Source organism: Nipponia nippon, unplaced genomic scaffold (genome assembly GCF_047370975.1).
Source record: "Nipponia nippon isolate SJK-2023a ecotype South Korea unplaced genomic scaffold, ASM4737097v1 scaffold_25, whole genome shotgun sequence".
NCBI lineage: Eukaryota > Metazoa > Chordata > Aves > Pelecaniformes > Threskiornithidae > Nipponia > Nipponia nippon.
The window spans coordinates 1,074,867-1,094,560 of NW_028262342.1; the positions used below are offsets into that span (position 1 = coordinate 1,074,867).

Genomic DNA, 19,694 nt, shown 5'->3' on the forward strand with positions numbered 1-19,694 from the left:
GGTGGCCCAGGGGCAACTGCGCCACATTGGCAGGGTTATAGCATAACCACCCATCACCCCGGGAGTCATCGCTGTGGGTCCTGTGTCCCCCCTGCAGTATAAAATGGGAAGAAATGGGTTTCTTCACCCCCATTTTCCCCTCCTGCAGCCCTCCAGGCTCATGTCCTGCAACCCCAGGGAGGAACAGGGCTGGGTTAGGGTACGGCACTTGGTGTGAGCGGGGTACGTCCATCCTGTCCATCTTCGTTCACTGTGGCCTGAGCCCTCTCACTGCTCACATCAGAGGAGATTTCTTATTAATTGCAACTAATTTCATGTCCTACGAGGGATGCAGTCTGCCATACAGCTGCTGGCAATGAGTCACACTTATTCTATCCATGACCTGAAAAGTTTCCATTGACACCACTTTTGGGGCATGTCCATGTTCTTCATCGTTAGACCTGGGGCATCACAGGAGGTGGCATCTAATGAGCAGGCCAATCTGCAGAGGAGAATGGGAACCTGAAGGACATTATAGCATCCGTGGGGCACCATGGTGGCATTTCTGAACCAAGATTTGTCTAAACTATTCCTTTTTTTTAAAGAAGTTAAATTATAAATGATAAAAGCCCTCTGCTAGCTAGCTGCAAGGCAGTTTGGACAATGGTTAGTCCTTTCCTATAGAAAACAGAAAACTCTGTGGTCAGGTTTTGTTCAGTTTCTGAGCAAACGCACACCAATCTCAGACACTTTCTGGCTTTCTTCGCACAGCAGAGGTACCTCTGTACTATCAGCTTCTAGTACACTGCACGCATCTTTCCAAAAGCTGAAGGGATTGTAGCTGGGGAAGGACAGCCCTGGAGCGCCCCAGTGCCTGCAGAGCATGAGCGCAGGGATGCAGGGAGACCTCTGTGTGCAGGGGGGAGCGGAGCTTTTTAAAGCATTTGCTGGTGGCACCTTTGTGAGCTGTTGCACTGCTGCAGCGATGGGATGGCAGCTGAGCAAGGGTGAAAAATCCCTTTTCCTGGCCATCGAGCCCCATGCCCCAGCCCAGTGGGGAAGCCTGGGCAGATGATGCTGCTGACTCTGCTCCACCACCCGCAGCACGGCAGGGATGAGCCTGTGGAGCCAAGGGAGGAGCTGAGCCATGGCCGATGCTGGGGGACCGGCATGGACAAAAAGGGTGGAGGTGGAGGGTTCACCGCTGGGCCCTGGGGTGAGGGTGAGGAATGCCCTAATTACAGCACAGTTGTGGAAACTGGAAGCTCTCCACTGTCCTGTGGCCAAAGAAACAGGCTCTGCATCGGGATGAGACACAGGACACTGTTCCCAAGGGAAAAAAAAACCTCTGCTGATACTGGTCTAGCTCCTTAGTGGGTATAAATGGGTGTCTTCTGCTGATCTGCATCAGATGAAGATCTGGCCTCCCTGAGCGGCTCAGGCGGATGCAGGTCTGCCGGCAGAGCCCTCCTGCGAAGCAGCTGGAAAGCCACCCCTGGGCAAAGCGGGTACCCAGAGAGAAGGGCGGTTTTACACCAGAGCCTTGCCTGCACGCAGCAGAGTCCCTTGTCACAGCTCCCTTGGCCAAGAGCACGTAGCTTTCCTCTCCTGGTTGTAGATCTGGGACAGCAGATACGGCAGCCTGGTGCATGGAGTGGATCTGGATGAAAGTCAGACTCGTTCCCCTGAGTATCCCCTCCCCGCACGGACTCATGCCCGTGCCTAATTTCATCACCTTCAGCTTTGTGGACCTCCAGTTTGGTCTGGGCTTCAGTGATGAGCTCAGGGTGGCCAAAATAGCTTTTGTAAAGCGAAGTCTGGTCTCACAAAGCGACTGGTGTTTGCTGAAGGCATCAATGAGCTTGTAGACAAGGGCAACCTGGTAGATAAGAGTTTTCCTGGATTTCCAGAAGTGAAGACCTTTACGTCAGTCATGGCTAAGAGGGAAAGTCCAAACAGAGGTAAATTATCAATTAGCAGATAGGAAACTATGGTGAGATAACAAACTCTCCTGATAATTCTAGCATATTTGGCATAGCAGAGATGAAGACTGATGATGCACACGTTCAGAAGGATCATGCAGGACTTGGGGTATGGAGATAAAATGGCAGGAAATGTAAAGTATAAAGTGACACACAGAGGGAAAAATCCAGCATGACTTCATATATAAGATGACGGGCTCTGGGCTGGCCGTTACCTGCTTGGGAGTGGTAGCTTGGGATTATGGTGAACATGAAAAAACATGAGGAACATCAGGGAAAACATGAGCTAAATGCTCCGTGGCAGCAAAAATCTCAAACCATGACAGAACAATGCTTTGTGCTGCCAAACAGCTCAGCAGGACCTCATCCGAATTAAAGGAGAGGAGGGAGCTTTCCCAGCAGTGGGGAATAGACCTGGGGAACTCCTTGCTGAAGGGTGGATTTTATACTAACAGTTTTCCTAGGTTTGAGGGAAATTGGGCAAATCCATGGAGGAGAAACCCACTGAGGGGTCTTAAATAAAAAAGAAACCACGTTCAGCTCAAACAGTCTCTGAGCTGAAAATAAAGACTGGGGGAGTGTGAGGGGCGAGTGTCATTGAGGCTTGCCCTCTGCTTAAATGCCTGTCTAGAATTTCTTCATCTTAATAATAAGAGGAATCACAAACTGTGAGGTTTTATATTCCTTTGCCGTGTACATCCTAGCTGGGGGTGTTCTTTCACTATGTTCAGTCTAATCCTTTTTAAGATCCTGTTAAGTCCTATGCTTCAGTGATATCCTTTGGCAATGAGTTTTGCAAGTAAAGTACTCACTGTGCATTAATCAGAAAGGTTTATTGCTTTAGAGTATCTTGCTGATGCTGAACTGCTATATATAGTTCATCAGCAATTAGCAGGACGCTTGCAAGGTTATTTAAGTAATTTTTTTTTTCCTTATGCCACAACTCAATTTTCTGTGTGTATGAAAACACTTGAAAGACAACTGGTTACTGCAAGAAGAAAGAAAAACAGAGAACAAGCCCTGCTTGGAGTGGATGGCTCATTTGACAGGGCTATCTTTTAGAAATGGGATTTTAATCAGGAACCTTTGATTAAAATAGTTCCTTTGGTTGCTCAGGTCCTGGGCACACCCCTGTGGTCTGCAGGCATGCGTGGCAAGCCCAGCCTTATAACCAGTCCCTTGGGCTGGCGGAGAGATGGATCTCACCAGGGTCAGAGACCAAATTTGTACTCAAGGGGTCCTGGATGAATTTTTCTGCAGGCATCCACTGTGATAGCTGCCCAGCTGCCCCAGCAGTAGGAGCACTGGGGTCCTGGCCACACTGGGGCTGGCCCTAGGTAAAAACCAGGCTTGGCCCCAGCTCTGCTGTTTCTGGGTGTCCCCGTCACCCCGATAAGACCGTCCCCCCTTGCCTTCGCACCTGCCCTTTGAAGGAGAGTGTCGCCCTGTGTGAGCATGGGGGGGTGGGCTCTCGGGACCAGCCGGGGGGGACAATAGGTTTGATGGACCAGGTCCGGGCATGGGATGAGCCTGGGCACACAGCTCCCCTCTGGCCCAGGGCTTCAGCACTGAAAAACTGGACACCCCCATGCTTCAGCCACTTCCTCTGAGACTTCGTGAGTCCTCGCTACTGCAGCAAAGCTCATAACGATGGGGAGGCCGTGATGGCTCAATCCAAGATGTCCAGAAGAGGCTGAAAGGAGCAGGGCACCCTCCCATGCTCTTTGGAAAGGGCTGGACTGCACCCAGATGGAGGTGTTTTAATGACTGTTTTGGATCCCTGGGAGCCAGCCTCCTCCCACTCAGCCCAAGGTAATTCACCTCCTCCACCAGTGCTGGAGGAGTTGTTGACTGGTGGAGAGCAGCTGGTAAAACAGGTTCTCTGCAGGGAGTTGTCTCTGAAACCCTGGGAGACCTGGATGGATCGAGCCCCAAGCGTGGGTCTCTGCTCGAACCCTGGCACAGCAGGCAGCAAGGAGTGATTTGCTTTTGCGTGGCACTGCTGGGCAGGGCGTCTTTTGCACGGCGCCGCTAGTAGACAAATTACAGCCTTGCCTCTGTCAAGGTAGATAAGAAACCATGTGATGCAGCGTGGTGGTAAACGGGTTGCAGGCAGGGTAAAGGTGCACAGGGAAATAACCTTGCAGGGAGTTCCTCCCTCCTCGGGGACCAGAGTCTCCGGGCAGTGCAGATCTCCGTGGGTCCGTCAGCACCTTGGCCTTGATGCCTGCACAAGTTTTGGGGGCTCTCTGAAACTCACGGAAAGCAGGAATGTCTTTTAGCAGAAGGAACTGGTCTGATCTCTCCAGGTAGGTGCTGTGGTTTAATGCTTAACCCTTTCCACCGGTGGGAAGGAGGGGGTGAGCCTCGGCCAAGGGGTGTTGGGGAGGATGGGAAGAGGGGACAGCTGCCGTGGGGAGTGTCGCTTGCAGAGGTGGTGCCAGCCCCAGCAAGTGCTTGGCAACTGCTGGAGTTTCTCATGGGTGGGCAAGATCCGAGGCAGGTTTCTTTCTGCTGCCTGAGGAAGCTGAGTGCTGCATAGGAAAATGGCTCTGGAAATGCATCCTTGCCCTGTGTTGGATATATTTTTGGTCTGGTTTGTCTTTCTTTGGCTTAGGGTCTGGCTGGTTGGGCTGCGCCTCCAGACTTGCTCCAGAGCTGGCTGTGGGGTTTTTTCACTCGCCCCATATCCGTACAACCCCTGGGTGTGCGTCCTGGCTCCGCCATGCAGCGGTTGCAGGCTCAGCCCATCCGGAGCTGAGCAAGCCCTGATTCATCAGCAGCTGCTGAATGCTCCCCACAGCCCCACGGCACTGGCTGCTCCGCTCGGTCTTTCCTAAAAGGTGTCCGATGGGAGCCGGGGCAGGTGAGGCTCCTGGGCATCACGGGGTGAGTCAGGGGCTCACACAAAGCCTGGGTGATGCGGGGATCGCTCCTGACCTCCTGCAGACCTCGGGGCAAGCACCGCTGACCTTGGCTATGCAGATGGGGTGACGGTGACTCAAATGCAGCCGTGCTCTCCCACAAAATGGAGCAGAAATCCTAGTTTGAGTGGATGTGATGGCTCCGAGACTTAACTGAAAATCCCAGTACTCTGGGTAAGACACCCACCATGGCCAGCCCAGAAATGGGAATGAAGAGAGACCCTGTTGCTCGGAGGCTGGCAGCTCACACCCTGCCTCCATGACGGCTGGGATGGATCCAGAGGGCATCCCAGCCCCATCCATATCCACCTCCTCTGCCCCATGGAGCTGCCCGAATGCAAGCCCGGTGGGGTCCTGCATCCAGGTTGTTTCACAACCCAGGAAGGCAGTTTCTCCTCTCTTGTTAGATGAGACAGCATTCACTGAAACAGCATAAATGTCAGATATCTCAGCACTAATGATTAACAGGGCAGGAGACGACAAGGCAGGGGAGACTTGCCGATCTTTTTTTATTAATCTCTTTGAGGTTAAAAAAGGTAAGATGGTGAAAAACAAATCCCTCTTTGAAAAGAGGAGGGGAAGATTGGCAAAGCAAATCCATAGCCAAATGGGTGGATTACTTAATTACAAATAACGAGAAACTGCATGTTGATAATGCTAGGTTACGCACTGCCTCTGCAGGAGCGGAGCACATTCAAGGCAGGAAAATCTCATTTTCATTTTGAAGGAGCCTGTGCATGCAAAACCAAAGAAGTAACTGGCCCTAACGTGGCTTTAAACTAGCGTTAGCACTCCATGCTGTCACTGCTTGAGGCACCTGCGTGCATACATCCCCACGTGCTAACTTTGCCGGGTGGGAATGCATGTGTGCAGTGATTGCTGCAGCACGTCTCACCAGGAGATCACGCCGTGCTGTGCAAATAAAGCCGTGCTGCCTTCCCAGTGCAGCTAAGCTGTGTACATATATTGACATGGTCAGGCCCACGGAGGCGAGTACAGCCGCAAGGAGCTGAATGGGGAGGTGTCCCCCGGTGGGGTGAGAACCGGCTGGGGATGCTCACGGCTCCCCGGGGCAGGTCCCAGCCTTCTCCATCCCTGTCTCTCCCAATACCAAGCATGGCATCAGGGACCACCCTGGAGCCCCCCAGCAGTGGGTCCGATTGCTGCTGAGGTGTGAAGGCTGCTGGGGGGAGCAGGGGGCGATGGGGATGGAGGCAGCAGGAGGAAAGGGCAGCACACGTTGCCCTGTCCCCAACCAGGTGCTGAGCTCTCAGCCAGGACCTGTCCCCCTTTTGCTCTCCGTTCTGCTCTGCTGACCCTCTCGTGCTCCCCCGCCTCCCTCCACCAGGAAGAACAGAAGCTGCGAATATTTGCGGGGGGTAATGTGGTTTAATTTATGACCCAGCTTTCATTACACAGTAACTCGTAAACCACGCTGCGAGTCACCGTGTCCGCAATGATGTTAGCGATACCGCAGGCCCTGACCTGCTCTGACTTTCACATTCTTAAAAGTCAAATTCAAAGTAAACCCTGAGTCTGGATGAAACTGGAGTGCCAGCTCCAGAGCTGGGACACTGAGAGGGGACGGACCCTGTGCAGGGAGGGCTCTGCCCCGTCGGGCTGTTGGGGGTGCGGGGAGCTCCACCGGGACCCCTGCGCGCGTTTGCAGCTGATTGAGGACTAGTGCTGTAGGCAGATGAACACTGTTGTGAGAAGCTCAACCCAGCCAGTAAAAGGCGTAGAGGCCGGGCAGGTTTTGCACAGAGAAGAAAGGAAAGCTGGTGTTGTCCCAATGAGTTTTTATTCAGGTTGGCATTTTATCCAAAAAAATATTTACTTGGCTTGTGCAATATAAAGTCTTTGAAGATGACTCTTTAAAGATGATTACAAACCTTGTCTTTCTGGTACAATCTGTGATTACAAACAATTCCCAGGCCCAGCCACATGCAGGGAGTAAGAGGAGCTCCTCCTGTCCCTGTTTCCAGGCAGAGCTTGTCAGCAGTACCTTCGGCCTCTGAGGCTTTTTGCTCAATAAAAATTAAAATGCCATTGCCACAACTCGTGCTGGGGCTAAAATCTTCTGCCACTAGCGGTTACCCTTCCAGTTTATGTGGTTGAGATCTATGTGGTGACTCTAGGGTCCCGGTCTTGCTGACTTACGGGTTAAATATCCTTGCCCGGGAAGGTTTGCTTAATATAGGGATTCCTTTTAAATGAGTGCTCCCTCCAACAGAAGAAATTGGGAGTTGTAAAGCCAAGTGTTTGTGTTGGGAAATGCCTGCATCAGCTGGGTGGAGCGAGGGTGCTTTGCAACACCTGGCTCCCGTTGGTGTCCTCTCCACCAGACCCATGCACCAGCTGGGGAAGGCAACCTCTGCCAGCCCCTCATCCCTTGCCCAAGGGCATTTTGGTCTCCTTTCTTGTCTGGCACCAGGGCTGCAAGCTCCCTGTGCAGGGCACAGCCTCATTATGATGTTATGTTTCATCCCAAACAGCCTGGCCAGGCAGAGGACCCTTGAAGATGAAGAAGAGCAGCAAAGAGAGCGCCGGCGAAGGCACCGGAGCCTGCTGTCCTCCACATCGACGGATGAAGAACTTCCTAGCCCTGTGAAAGACACCAGTCCTGCTTCCAGCAGGTGCGTGAGGTCCTGCTAGCATCAGTCTTACTCATGGCACTGACGGCTTGCAGCTGGCTGCCTTGTTTTTCTCAACCCTGAGCCAAAACTGCTGCTGTTGGTGGGAGTCTCTTCTGGATGAGAGTGGGCTGAGCTGTGGGAAGAGCAGGGGTCCAGCGGGCCCCTGGGCAGGATGGGCTTCACAGGAGGAGTAGAAGAGGAGGAGTATATCTCTGGTGGGTTCAATCATGGGCCTAAACATGTCCCATGGCACAGGGAGCTGGTGCGCCAGGGTGAGGGGCAGCGTCGAGGTTGAGCTCAGGTGGGTGCTGGCCATGCCCTAGTGGCATCTTGAGCAGATAAGAACGGACAGGCACCCACCTCTGCAGGGAAGGTGGGCTGAGCATGCAGCACCTGACTGGCTGTCCTCCTGCTCCTATGAACCTTGCGGTGATGTTTTATGGCCTGTGCTGAAGTGGAGAGGTGACCCAAGGGCTTTCCAGTGGTGTTCCCAAAGCCCCTTGCTGCAGGGAGCTGGGATTCAGAGGTGCCCTGAAATCAGACTGCCCTTACACAACCTGACCCACTCTCTAAATTGATCTTGGAAATGTCCGATATTTAGATGTCTTATGTCCATAGTGAGACTCATGCTCTATAGGTGTTTCTCTCTGCAGATGTCACGGAGTTAGGATGCCTGGGTTGCATATGGGTTGGACATGGCTAATGTGAACAAGCTAGATAGGACACGTCCCCCTTCCCTGGTGCTTGCACAGGCTGGCCATGTGGTCATTGAAATTCAGAAGGAGTGGAAGTATTATCCCATCTTTTCCAAGACCTGGAGACCATGTAGATACAGTCTGTGTGGCCCTGGACAAATGTCCTATCTGCCTCTACCCAAATCTGGTGCCTATGGCAAGGGTCTTTTCCAATCTTAACGATTCTATGATTCTATGTTTGCCTGTGGGAAGGAGAGGAAAATGACTGTTTTGCAGAAGGTGTTGGGACTGTGGTTGAACCCTGCCATAGCAGACTGTCTTACAACCAACACTTTAAACTTTAAAGATAGTGGTATTTTTTCCTGAACCACCAAAGAGCCATGGACGCATGCCTCACCCAGCAGCAGACCCAGCACACTGCTCTGAGCCCACAGCTCCTTGGCACAGGACTTAGTGGATGCTGATGTCCTGGGATGAGGCTGCAGAAATGCTCAATCTCTGCCACAAAAAGGAAAAAAAAAGACTTTTAATCCAAACTTGTCCTCAGAGCGCCTAGCTGGGATGATGGGGATGAGCGTGGCTGCAAGTCCTGGTCTGCAGGGATGACTCCCGAGACATTGGTGGGATTTTTATGCCCCCCCCCAAGCCTTTCACCTGGGTTAACCTCTCCTGCAGCATAAAAGCCAGCCCTCTGGCCCTGGGGTGCTGAGATTTGCCCCCTGTTTTGTCTCTGTCTCTAGACATCAATCTCTGGTGAAATCAGTGTCTTCGGAGGATGAGGAAGAGCGTAAGCTCTCGGAGGTGCTGAAGACGCAAGAAAAGAGACGGACAAGGTCCGCGATGGCTGTCTCTGAAAAGCTGAGGCAGGAGAAGGAGCAGCAGCAGCCAGGCGTGGGAGCGAAGTGTGTGGAGGCAGGGATGCAGCCGTGTGTGGGGCAGGAGAGCATCCAGGCTGGAGAGCAGGGTCAGGATGCGGCCAAGGGCAGAGGGGACCCACCAGGAGACCAGCACCCGGAGCCAGCCTCGGAGAGGAAGACAATGGTGAGGGGACGTCTCCAGGATAAAGAGGGACAAGGTCTGGGGATGCCTCAGGAGGAGCAGAGGAAGGAGGTGGGGGAGCCACAGCAGCGGGCATCGCCGGAGCTGGGGGGCTGCCGGATCCGTGAAGTGAAGATCCTGACCAGGCAGGGAAGCCGCAGCATGGAGGAGAAGACAGCCTCGGTGGTGACCTCATCTCTGGACCAGCAGGTGAGCAGGAATGGACAAGGCACCAACCATTGGGGTGTGAAGTCCTGGGTGCTGGGAGGACAACGGAGAGCCCAAAAGTACCAGGAGGGAAATGGGACCCCTGGGCTTTTGGGGAAGGTTTTTCTGAGAGCTGCAAACCATGAAGTGTTAGACAGGGTCCCACCACCTCCTTTCCCTCCCCTGTGTGTACTATTCTGATCACCTTCTCTGGCAAGCCCCTACTGATTTCCATCACGGTTTCACTGAAGAGGCGCTTGGGTCTTTGCACATCCAAGTGAGACAGCCTCAGCCTTCTCTGCAGACTTTGCAGAGATGCATCAGATGTTCTGTTTTTTTCTCAGCAACCATCCAGAAATCCCTCAAAGGAGGTAATACAGCTGTCTCCCACCCAAGATGAACCTGCAAAAAAGTCAGACACTTCTTCAACTCAGGTCACCTACAGCAGCTCCATCAGACGAACCAGCCCAAGAACTGTCTCCTTTCGGGTAAGAGCCAAAGCAAGTGGGAGAAAGACCCCCATTTAGGCAGTGGAAGATGGTGACAGGGAAGGGTTGTTTTGGTCCCCATGTTATGTTGGCAGAGCCTGTTCCCAAAAGTGCAGTCAAAATCCACCCTTGATCTGGGCATTGTGATTCTGCTTCAGTCTTTCCTCTATTTTCCTTCTCCATGTCTGTCTGAAGGCCTGTGATGATGAACATGCCCGTGTTCATATGCTTTGTACTGGCATGGAAACTTGTGGGAAGTGATGAGAAAACAGGGAGCTCATTGTCCTCAGATTTCCCAAGGAGTCACAGGAATGACTATGCACCCTCTGGCATTTCTAGTCTTCTCTAAGAGCACAGGACAAAAATAAAATCCGTCCTCCTTCTTGTCCCTTGTTACATCCCTGAGAATATCTTCAATTTTAGCCCCCCCCAAAAGATCTCTGGAATAAAGCGCTTGGAGAGGCTGGGAAAACCAAGAGCTGTTGAGATCCTCCCTGCAGTGATTCAGGGCTGACTGGCTAGGCTTAATTGACTTTCACGGTGCTTTATTTGGAATAAAACTGTTAACACTACAAAATGTCTTTAGTCTGGAGAGGTATGAGATAAGTGCTGGTGTGGGTGAAAATGGAGCTTGCTTGAAAATGGGGGAGACGAGTCTGAGACAGTTTCTCCCATGTTTATCTTTGATAACCAAAGATGGCTCCAGTATGTCCTCTCCTTGTGTCTTCCAGATGATTTCAAGAAAACAGAAAGAAGAAAGCCAAAGCCCTCTCACAAGGAGGTCAGCACCTCTCTTCATGTTACTTTCGTCTTGCTGGGCAGGAATTGTCATCCTTTGTTTTCTAAGGGAGGAGGAGGAGATGATGGGACCTGGTATCAGCTAGTGAGTGCCCTGGCACAGGTCTGCTGAACATTGGTCCCTGGGGTGTCTGGCTGACCGGGCAGTGATGCTTAGCAGAGGACAGGACAATGTCCAACGTACAGGTCGCATCTGTACAAGATCCCCCCAGCTAGCCCCTGCTGTCTCTTGGCTGATGTAGTTTCTCATCGGTGCTTGTGTCTGCACAAGAGTGATTAAGCATTGAGTGGTGCAGCACCACAACAGGGTCCCATCCTTGGAGATATCAAAACACACTATACAGGTCCATGAGCAACCTGATCTGGCTTTGGTGGCCAGATCAAGTGATCCTCCACATCTCCATGGCAAGGTTTGGACAGGTGGCTTAAAACCTCTTGAGGAACTGAGGGCTCAGGTCTGAATGCAGGGAGTCGCTGGGATGCCCTCTCCCACCTCTGAGTGCAGGGCAGAGGAGTGGGGCTTTATGGGCACCTGGGCTCGCACCTGGGCATACTATAGGCAAGCTCATACTGATATTGGTGAAGATGCAGTTCAGACCTGGCAGTGGTGAAGGCAGGGTAAAGTGAGGAGTTCAGAGCTATTTTTCAATGTACAGTGTGGCCCTAGTAAGATGGAGAGACCGAGATCTCGGTCACCAGCAGGGAGTGAGCTGCCTTGGTTCACTTGGCAGACGGGTGCAGGAGAAGTGCCTGTGTTGGTTAGGATCTTCTCCTGCCAAGTGGAGTCCCCCAGGACCATGGGCTAAGTCCCAGGAGGTCCTGAGGGGGCTGTGTTCAACTCTCTCCCCTCTTCACCAGCGCGAGTCTGAGGATCCCAGGTAGCAGCACAACCATTGGGGAGAAGCTGGAAAAGTACAACTCGGCTGTGCAGGTACCAAAAACCCTTGCCATAGCTGGGTTGGCGTGGGAGGGATGTGTGGGAAGAGGGAGAGGGGTGGCCTGGAGCTGAACAAGGAAGAGAGAAAGGGACAGAGCTGCACCAAATAACCACCCCTAATGGGGTTGAAGAAGATTGTCCCAGGCAGAAAAAGGGACCAGCCTCAGGGTTTTAGGAGCAGGGAGGTGATATCCCTTGGAGAGGGTCATGCGGATGCTGCATGGCGATGGGATGAGCAGCGGGGCAAGCCCATGAGCTGGTGATGGGCAGGGAGGGAGCAGACCCCAATGGGCTCGGGACGCGAACCAGAAGCAGGACTTTGCTTTTTACCGCTTGGGGTGCAGCATGGCCCCTGCTGACGTCCCTCTCTCCTCCCAGCGCTCAGAGGTGGCAAAAACATCCCTGACTCTTCAGAAGAGCCTCTTGCTGTCCTCAGAGGGGGTGGCCAGCAAGCGCAACTTCTTCGAGGCAAGCATTCCCAGCAAGGCTGAGCCGCTTGCTGTCAGGAAGGTAAGGGCAGGAGCTGACCCGAGCGAGGACCTTCCAGCAGGGTCCTGTGCCAGGGCAAGCACCAGCTCTTCGGACAAATCTTCCCCTGTTTGGATGCCAACGCACTGCCCGGCAGGCTGCTGCCTGGATGCAGTTTGGTGGGAGTTTGGTGCTTGTTGAGTGGTGCCAGGCAGGGCTGGGCTCGGGCACCAACTGCCACCAAAACTGTGCTCTGGTGGTGTGTGGGTTCGTGCTGATGCGCTGGTATTTGAGGAGCTGGGATGGAGCCAAGGTGTAGGCTGGTCTCTGCCTGTTGCAGGTTTGCTCAGTCTCCCCGTGCCTTGGGGACTGTCCTGGGTTACATTCGTGCAGTGGGAGAGCTGGTGTTGTAACCCTGGTGTCCCTCTTTGTGCCACAGGACAACCTGAAGGTCCCAGGATCAGTGACATCCCGCATTAATCTGTGGATCAGCCGAGCTCAGGAGCCTGCCAAGGAGGAAAAGAGCAAGGTACTGGCTTGTGCCAACACCTTGGGCTAGAGCCCTGAGACCAGGCAGCCTGGCAGGACATGTCCCTGCATCTGGGGTGGTGGGGCTTGAAGGGCTGATGAACCCTTGGCTGAACCCATTAAAAGGTTTGAGAGGAGCTTAGCCAGGGTCAAAGGTTTGGGTGCTGCAGGGCCACCACGGTGAGATGTGGGGCTCTACTTGTTGCTGTGCCCTGATCTTGATCCCAAAGTGCTCAAGGCAGCTGCTGCCAGCCCTTGGTGGGGTGAGGAGGAAGCAGGCACCAGCTGGGTGCATGTCCCACGAGACATACAGGGGGACCCGACCCTGCCACCATGAGAGAGATCACCCCAGCATGATCCCATCTTTGCCAGTGTCTGGAGGACTAGCTCTGAGCTGGCAGCCACTGGGAGATGAGCCATATGCTCGGTCCTTTGGCACTGGGCTCTGCAGGGCTTGGAGACCTGTGTGTGCACTGAGAGGTCCTGCTGCGTGTGGGGTCTGGAGTGATCTGCATCCCTGTGTGTATCCCAGCCCCCCAAAGCAGGACGTCTTGTAGCTGTGGGGGCAAGGTGCCCAGCTAAGGGGACTCAGAGCTCATCGCTTTGCCACTGTGGCTGCTGCAGGGATATGGATGCAAGGGAGACGGACAGGAGCGCCTTTGCTCAGGGTAGTTTCCTGTGCTTGGAAAGGAGAGGTTCAGCAGCTCCTGGAGAGGTATCACTGTTTACAGCAATAAGGTGTTTTGCCACTACTCGTAGCAGAGTCTTCTGCAGCCGCCTGGGTACAGGACCAGGAGGGGCAGCTCCAGCCCAGCCCTGCAGCCTGGGGAAGGCAAGCCCAGGCACCCCCAACGCTGAGCTGCAGAGACTAGCACTGCCCAAACGTGTCTGTACCGGGAGGCTGTGCTGGCTCTGTATGCCAGGAAAGGGTTTGCTCCTGGGGTCACTCTTGGGTAAAGCTTGCAGCTCCTTTATTAGTTTTTCCTATAATAATGCCTGCTGCCATCCATCTCTGTGGGCTGGAGCTGCACTTGGTTTTGAGAGTCTACCAGGCGCAGAATCGCAAAGCTGGCTGGTTTTACCTGGATCATGTATACTTCAAGGTTTGGTTAAAGTCAGACCAAGGCAACACTGCACATGATGCATGGGGAAAAACTTGTGCCACTTACGACTCTCCTGTTTGCAGGACATCAGGAAAGTAAACAGCCTGCCAAACCGTGATGTCTGGGTAAAGCTGACTGGAGACACCCCTGGAGACACCAAGGTAGGCATGGAGCTGCTCTGAAAACTGGTGCGTCCTCTGAGCTAGGGGCAGAGGTAGGACCTGCCCGCTGGTGCATCTCCCACAGGGCAGGCGTGGGAGAACCAGGCTACGGGGGGGAGAGGGGTTGTGTGGGACATCCAGGACCCTCTGACTTGGGCGAGTCTGCAGGAGGGGACAACTGGAGGCAGCTGTACGAGTGAGAAGGGGTCTGGTCTGGGAGAGGAAGGGAAGCGGCGTGTGGTGGGATTCAGGGGATGCCTGCCTGCCCCATTCCCTGTATGGGACAACTATGGTCCTGGTTAAAGTAGATGCCTTTGTGGGGTTTGCAGCCTCAGGCCAGCCTCACTGTTTCTCACTTTCTTTTCCAGTTGTAATAATATCAGATGATCTGGGAAAAACTGTCTTGCTCTGAAGATCAAAGCCCAGCCCTACCCAACTGTCCAGCAGCCCACTGCCACGAGAGTCCCCCTGCGCCATGTGTGCACCCCAGGTCGCCGGGGTCTTCTGCCTGGGGGATGGAAAGGAAGAAGACTGGAAGATTATCCCTGCGCTCCCAGTCCTCACTCGCTGCTTGTCTGGGAGTGCCCAGGCCTGGAGGCTCCTTGCAAATGCTGAAAGCAGATTCTTGCCTCGTTTCCCCACAACATTTTGGTGTTTTGCTCCTAATTTCTGCCTGTGCCCCATAACTGCGCTTGCAAAGGGGATCAACCCATACGTCTCCCTTGCAGCTGGATGATGCCACTGGAGCAAGAAGCTGCCTGGCCAAGGGAGTTTCACTGCATGTCCATGGATCATGTCCGTCCCTGCTGCCTGGCTCGTGTGGGTGAGGTGGGGAAGGCAGATGTCAGCCCCCCTCCCAGGCTGTCGCTGCTGGAGGGACCCAATCAAAGGCAAATGGTGTTTGCAAAGTCACACGTGCGCCAGTGTAGCTTGGAGATGCCTCATGGAGGAAGGGTGGACCTGATGGCCCTGGTGCTTCTCTCCAGCACGCAGCTGAGGCAAAGACAGAGACTTGGCCTTCTCCACCCTGCCCTTACCGTCCGCTGCCCCCTGCAAGCAGCGACCCCTTTCACTTAGTGATACAGCAAGGTTGGGCTGGCCATGGCCCTATTTTTGGGGTTGCATGGAACTGAGCGCCCTGTGCAGGGCCCCTTCTGCAAACCCCATTTCCCTCTTGCCCTGAGCCCTGAGCCCTTTGCCCATGGCTATGCAGACCCCTGGTCCTGCTCTCCCCAGGCTGCTGAGCCCACCCAGCAGGGGAGTGGGGTGCTCTCTCGAGGCCGGCTTTAGGGTGCCATGGGCAGCCCATAAAATGATGCTCAAATCCTTGTGCTGGGGCCATTCAATGGGCTAGGGCTGTGCCTTGAACAACTACTGTGGTGTCCAAATTTGGTGTGGGACTCTACTGCTGCCCCTGGATCTGATCTTGCTTGTTGGGCTTTGGAAAGGACTTGATTTTCTCTGTGCCTTTTCTTTTTTTCTAATAAAAGCTGCTCTTTCTAAGACGCTCCCAGTCACCTGCTCCTGGGCTGGGATTGGGAACGGTTTGTTTGCCTTCTTCTGGCAAGAGGGAAAAAGGCAAAAACCTGAGACAAATAAAAGCAGCCCAAGACTCTTCCCTTCTCATTACAGCCTCTTGGACCTGGTGCAGTGTCTGAGTGAGCCCGGGTCGGGGGCTGTGATGGAGGGTCCAGTCCTCCGCTAATGGCAGTGTTGCCTTATCAGCGTCCCCGGCCCTAGAAAGTGACAGCTGGCTGGCTTGTGTCAGCCCCTTGGGCACTTGCGTATCTCAGTCCAGAGGGTTTAAAATAGCAAATCTCTGAGGCCACACAATAGCTTGGGCTTATATGGGCTCCTGGGGGGGAAGGGGGAGCGGTGGAGGGGGCCGGGACCGTGGCTGCCGAAATAGCAGCTCACAAGTGTTGCATTCCTCGCTGGGCGCCGGGCACATTCCTCGCGGCGCTGCCCGCCCCGGGGTGGGCGCTGGAGCCCCCTTAAAGCCTCCTGCACCCAAAGAGCATTTCCCAGACAGCTGACGGCTTCCCCTCAGCTCCCTGGGATCTCACCAGTGCCCCGCGGCAGAGGTAAGGCTGGCGCAGTGGGGTGCCCGCTCACAGCGTAGGATGCTCGGTGGCAGGGCTGTTGTTAAAGACCTAGAAGGGGTTTGGCTTAGGGTTAATGGTCCTCCCCAGCTGCTTGCACTGGGATGTATTTTTGCCATGAAGGCATTCCCATGGATAAAGCATCAGGAGCCTCTCCAGGGGGTTGTGTTTGCAACTTGCCCAGTGCCTTTTGAACCACCCCGATGTGTGCCAAGGTGCCTGAGAAGGATTTTGGCTGCCCTGGTGCCGGGCGAATCTCATAGATCCCTATTCCCTGTGTCTCTGGAGGGGACAGGAGGGATGCGATGCCCGTGGGGGAGTCAGGCCAGCCCGGCCCTGGCTCGCTGGCAGCCCGTGGGGTGGGTTAGAGGTGGGATGCTCCCGTGCATGGTCTGACCCTGCCAAGTGGGAAGGGAGCAGCGATGTGACCCATGCTGGAGCAAATGCTGGGAAATGAGAGCTCCATGTCTGGGTAGCCTGGAGGAAAGCAGAGACTGCGAACTGTGGAGGATTAACTCACCCCCAGAGGTGTGACCAGCCAGCCCTGAGCTAATGGAGAGGGGGATTTTAAGGAGCGGGAGGGATATCTGGAGTATTTAATCCACCGCAAACGATGGGAAATGTTTTTTTCAGTCAATATGTGCAATGTTTCCTCTTTACTCTGTAATACGTCTGCTGGGTTCTCCTTATTCTTTCAAAACAAGATTTCAAAGCTTTAACAGAAAGGTTTATCAGTTTCTGTGCAGAGGATGGATAAATATTTCCTAGAGCCACTTCCTGATGTAATGTTAGTTTTTCTTGTGTACCCCGTTAACAATCCTTTTGTTGCTGTTGCTCAGCAAATGCTCTGTGGGATCTAGTGATGTATGAGAGAGGAGGTGAAAGGAAATGTAAAAATAAGCTTTCACAACTGCATGCTTGCACTGTCGTGGCCAGGAGGGAGTCTCTGCTCTTGTGTTGTGAAAGGACAACATGAAGTCTTGGGTGCTCAGAGGCCACGTAAATGATTTGGCCAAACTCTGGGAGTAGCAGGACCATGCCGAGCCTGGCGGAAAAGTAGGGCCAGGAATTGATGTTCAAGGGAGAGCAGAGATCAAGGGGGTGGTGCTGGAGGGGGGTGCTTAGGGCCAAACCCCAGATGCATCAGAGGGAAGGGAATGATGATGGCAGAAGCAGGCGGTGAACCCGAGGCTGACGGGGCTGAGTTCTGACTTCATTTGTCTCCAAAAAACACCTTCTGACTCATTGCCCAGAAGTGAGATTTGACAACCCCCTGGGAACCACAGGTATGCAGAGGCACCCCTCCTGTAATGCATCTTTCCCGTGCTTGCGGATTCCAGTCCTGGATTCAGCATCTTGAATAAGCGATCCTGAAGCCTGTCCTACCCATCCCGGGTAATAAATACCCAACAGATGTAGCCAGAACCAGTTGTTCCCAGACACCCGGCAGGAGGAGAAGTGAAGTGGCGCTGCTCTGGGAACAGGTGGTTTAGCACATGGAAGTTATTTCTAGAGCTGCCTTGCGTTGTCCTGCTGCATCTCAGCTTTGCTGAGGTCTGGCACGAACATGAGCGGTGGACAGGCTGTGCAGGGGCTTGGGCTGATGCTCAGGGCTTCTCCGGGATGCCCAGGGCTGGGGCTGATCATGGGGTGGTCTGTGCAGACCTTGTGGTGGAGCATTGGGTGGAAGCTAGATGAGGTGGGGCGGTGAGTAAAGTCCTCCTGACCATGGCTGGGAGGGAGACGGGTGTGCTGGGAAGATGATCATGGCCGTTTCTGCAGAGTTATTAGTCCTATTGCTAAATCAGGCTGTGAACTATTCCTTTTAGCTAACGTCAGTCTCAGGGCCAAGACCAGGAGACAAATGCTCCTGCTGAGCCCAGATCACCCCTTTCCAGAGCACTCTCTGCACTTGGAGGGCTGGGCTGGGAGGTCTCACTGAGATCTCGTGCTGTGGCTTGTGCAGGGCTATAAATTCGAGATAACGGGACATCCCTGCAAGTTTCTATATCCCAGCCAAGCTAAGAATAGTCAGGAAACAAAACAATATGAACGTTATAATTGGGTTATTTTCCTGTGCCCTGAGCAAACACAGCACCCTGAGACAGCCGCGGCCAGGGGAGCTGCGTGTCCTGGACGTGGCTCCTGACAGCAGTTATCAGTGTTGCATGAGGCTGTGTCTAATCTCCTGCCTCCCATTTGGTGCAAGCTGTGATCCTGGGACAGGAGGGGAGGGGGGACCCTTATCTCTGCCGAGATAATGCTGTCACAGCCCGGCTGGGGACAGCTCGAAGCTCCAAGTGCTTTGGAGAGACGCAGCATCTCTGTGCCCGTGTCTCAGGCGCTGGAGGACAGGCTGTGCTTGTCCTTATCTCAGGTCCTAACCCTTGCTTTTTCCAATCTGCCTTGAATTCTGCTAGATAACCAGGCATGTCAGACTCTGAAGAGGTCATCGAAGAATATGAGCAGTAAGTGGTGTGTTTTTAAACACCCTTTCTTTCTCCTTATTCCCACTTTCCCACAGCGCTGCGTATTGCTTAGAGGTGCCTTTCGGGGGGAACCAGCTCTCATCATTACCCCAGCACCCAGCATTAAATTCCCCCACCCCATGCCCATCTGCACCGCTGCTGTGGTAGTGCTGAGACCCCCACAAGCGGGGAGTTTTGCGTCAGGAGCTGTATCAGCACATACGTTGCAAAGGACAGTCCCTGCATTAAAAATGCTGCAGTCTAAATCAGTGAGATAGAGCTGGGAAAAGCTGATGTCATCAGTCTGTTGCTGCTGGGGTCCTACTGCCACATGCAGAGCATCACTCCCCAAGGCCCAAATTTGAGGGCAGCTCTTGCTGGGGAGGGCTGCTGGGCCATGAGGCACACTCTGGAGAGAAGGGGCTCAATAGCTGTGATGCACGGTTACAGGGATCAGTCCAAACACAGCTCCTACTTCTCATCCACCAGCAGAAAAAGTAGATCTGAATCCTTCTCTTATGTTAAAATGCCACGGCAGACTTGCATGTCTCAGCAATCAGTCTGACCCCTGTTCCCAATGTCCCCTGGGCACACCGAGGACTGTGTGTCTCCCCCAAGGTCAGGAAAGGACGTTGGGGCAAAGGTGGGATGTGACACGCCTGATTCTAGGATTACAGGCCATGGTCACTCGATCTTCTCAAGCTGCAAAATGGTGTTGTGCTCTGACCACTGTCGAAGTGTCAGTCGAGCACTTCAGCTCCTGCTATCCGCAGCCTGCAGGGTGATCTGGGTCCTGTTCCATCCCCACTGCCACCTTACAGCAGCCAGCCCAGCACTCATTGCCCATTGCTACGAAAAAGGGGAGCCAGCCTTGAGGAAATTTCACATTCCCCTTTGGCCTCACTAACGGCACACACATGCCCCAGCGCAGCAGACTGCTGTAACTCTGCAAATCTGTGTTGTGCTTTGCAGGGAGCAGGAAGGTAAGAGGACGTGGAGCATCTGCAGCTGTCCTGAGGCTGAAGCTAAGAAATGATCAGAGCAACTTCAATAACCTGCATCTTCTTTCTCTTCCCTCTCTCTCGTGCGCACGTGTGCTCTGTGAAGAGGAGTATGTGGAAGAAGGTAGGTGTTTCACCAGCGGTTGCAAGGACCAAGAGACCAGGGCTGTTGGTTCAGT

At 53.7% G+C, this 19,694-nt stretch overlaps 1 protein-coding gene across 1 annotated transcript; it reads left to right on the top strand.

Moving 5' to 3' along the window:
- The first annotated feature begins 3,835 nt into the window (after positions 1-3,835).
- On the top strand, positions 3,836-15,515 carry LAD1 (ladinin 1). Its single transcript, XM_009463314.2, has 10 exons — positions 3,836-4,270; positions 7,381-7,521; positions 8,957-9,464; positions 9,806-9,949; positions 10,681-10,730; positions 11,606-11,678; positions 12,063-12,194; positions 12,592-12,681; positions 13,867-13,944; positions 14,313-15,515. Exons 1-10 carry the CDS (start codon positions 4,233-4,235, stop codon positions 14,316-14,318), a joined length of 1,260 nt encoding a protein of 419 aa, XP_009461589.2. The 5' UTR covers positions 3,836-4,232; the 3' UTR covers positions 14,319-15,515.
- Positions 15,516-19,694: the final 4,179 nt, after the last annotated feature.

Coding starts and splice junctions, on each gene's coding strand:
- LAD1 (XM_009463314.2), top strand. CDS start 4,233: ATGTCTTTTAGCAGAAGGAACTGGTCTGATCTCTCCAG. Junction 9,950..10,680: donor CAAGAACTGTCTCCTTTCGG/GTAAGAGCCAAA, acceptor TGTGTCTTCCAG/ATGATTTCAAGAAAACAGAA. Junction 12,195..12,591: donor AGCCGCTTGCTGTCAGGAAG/GTAAGGGCAGGA, acceptor TTTGTGCCACAG/GACAACCTGAAGGTCCCAGG.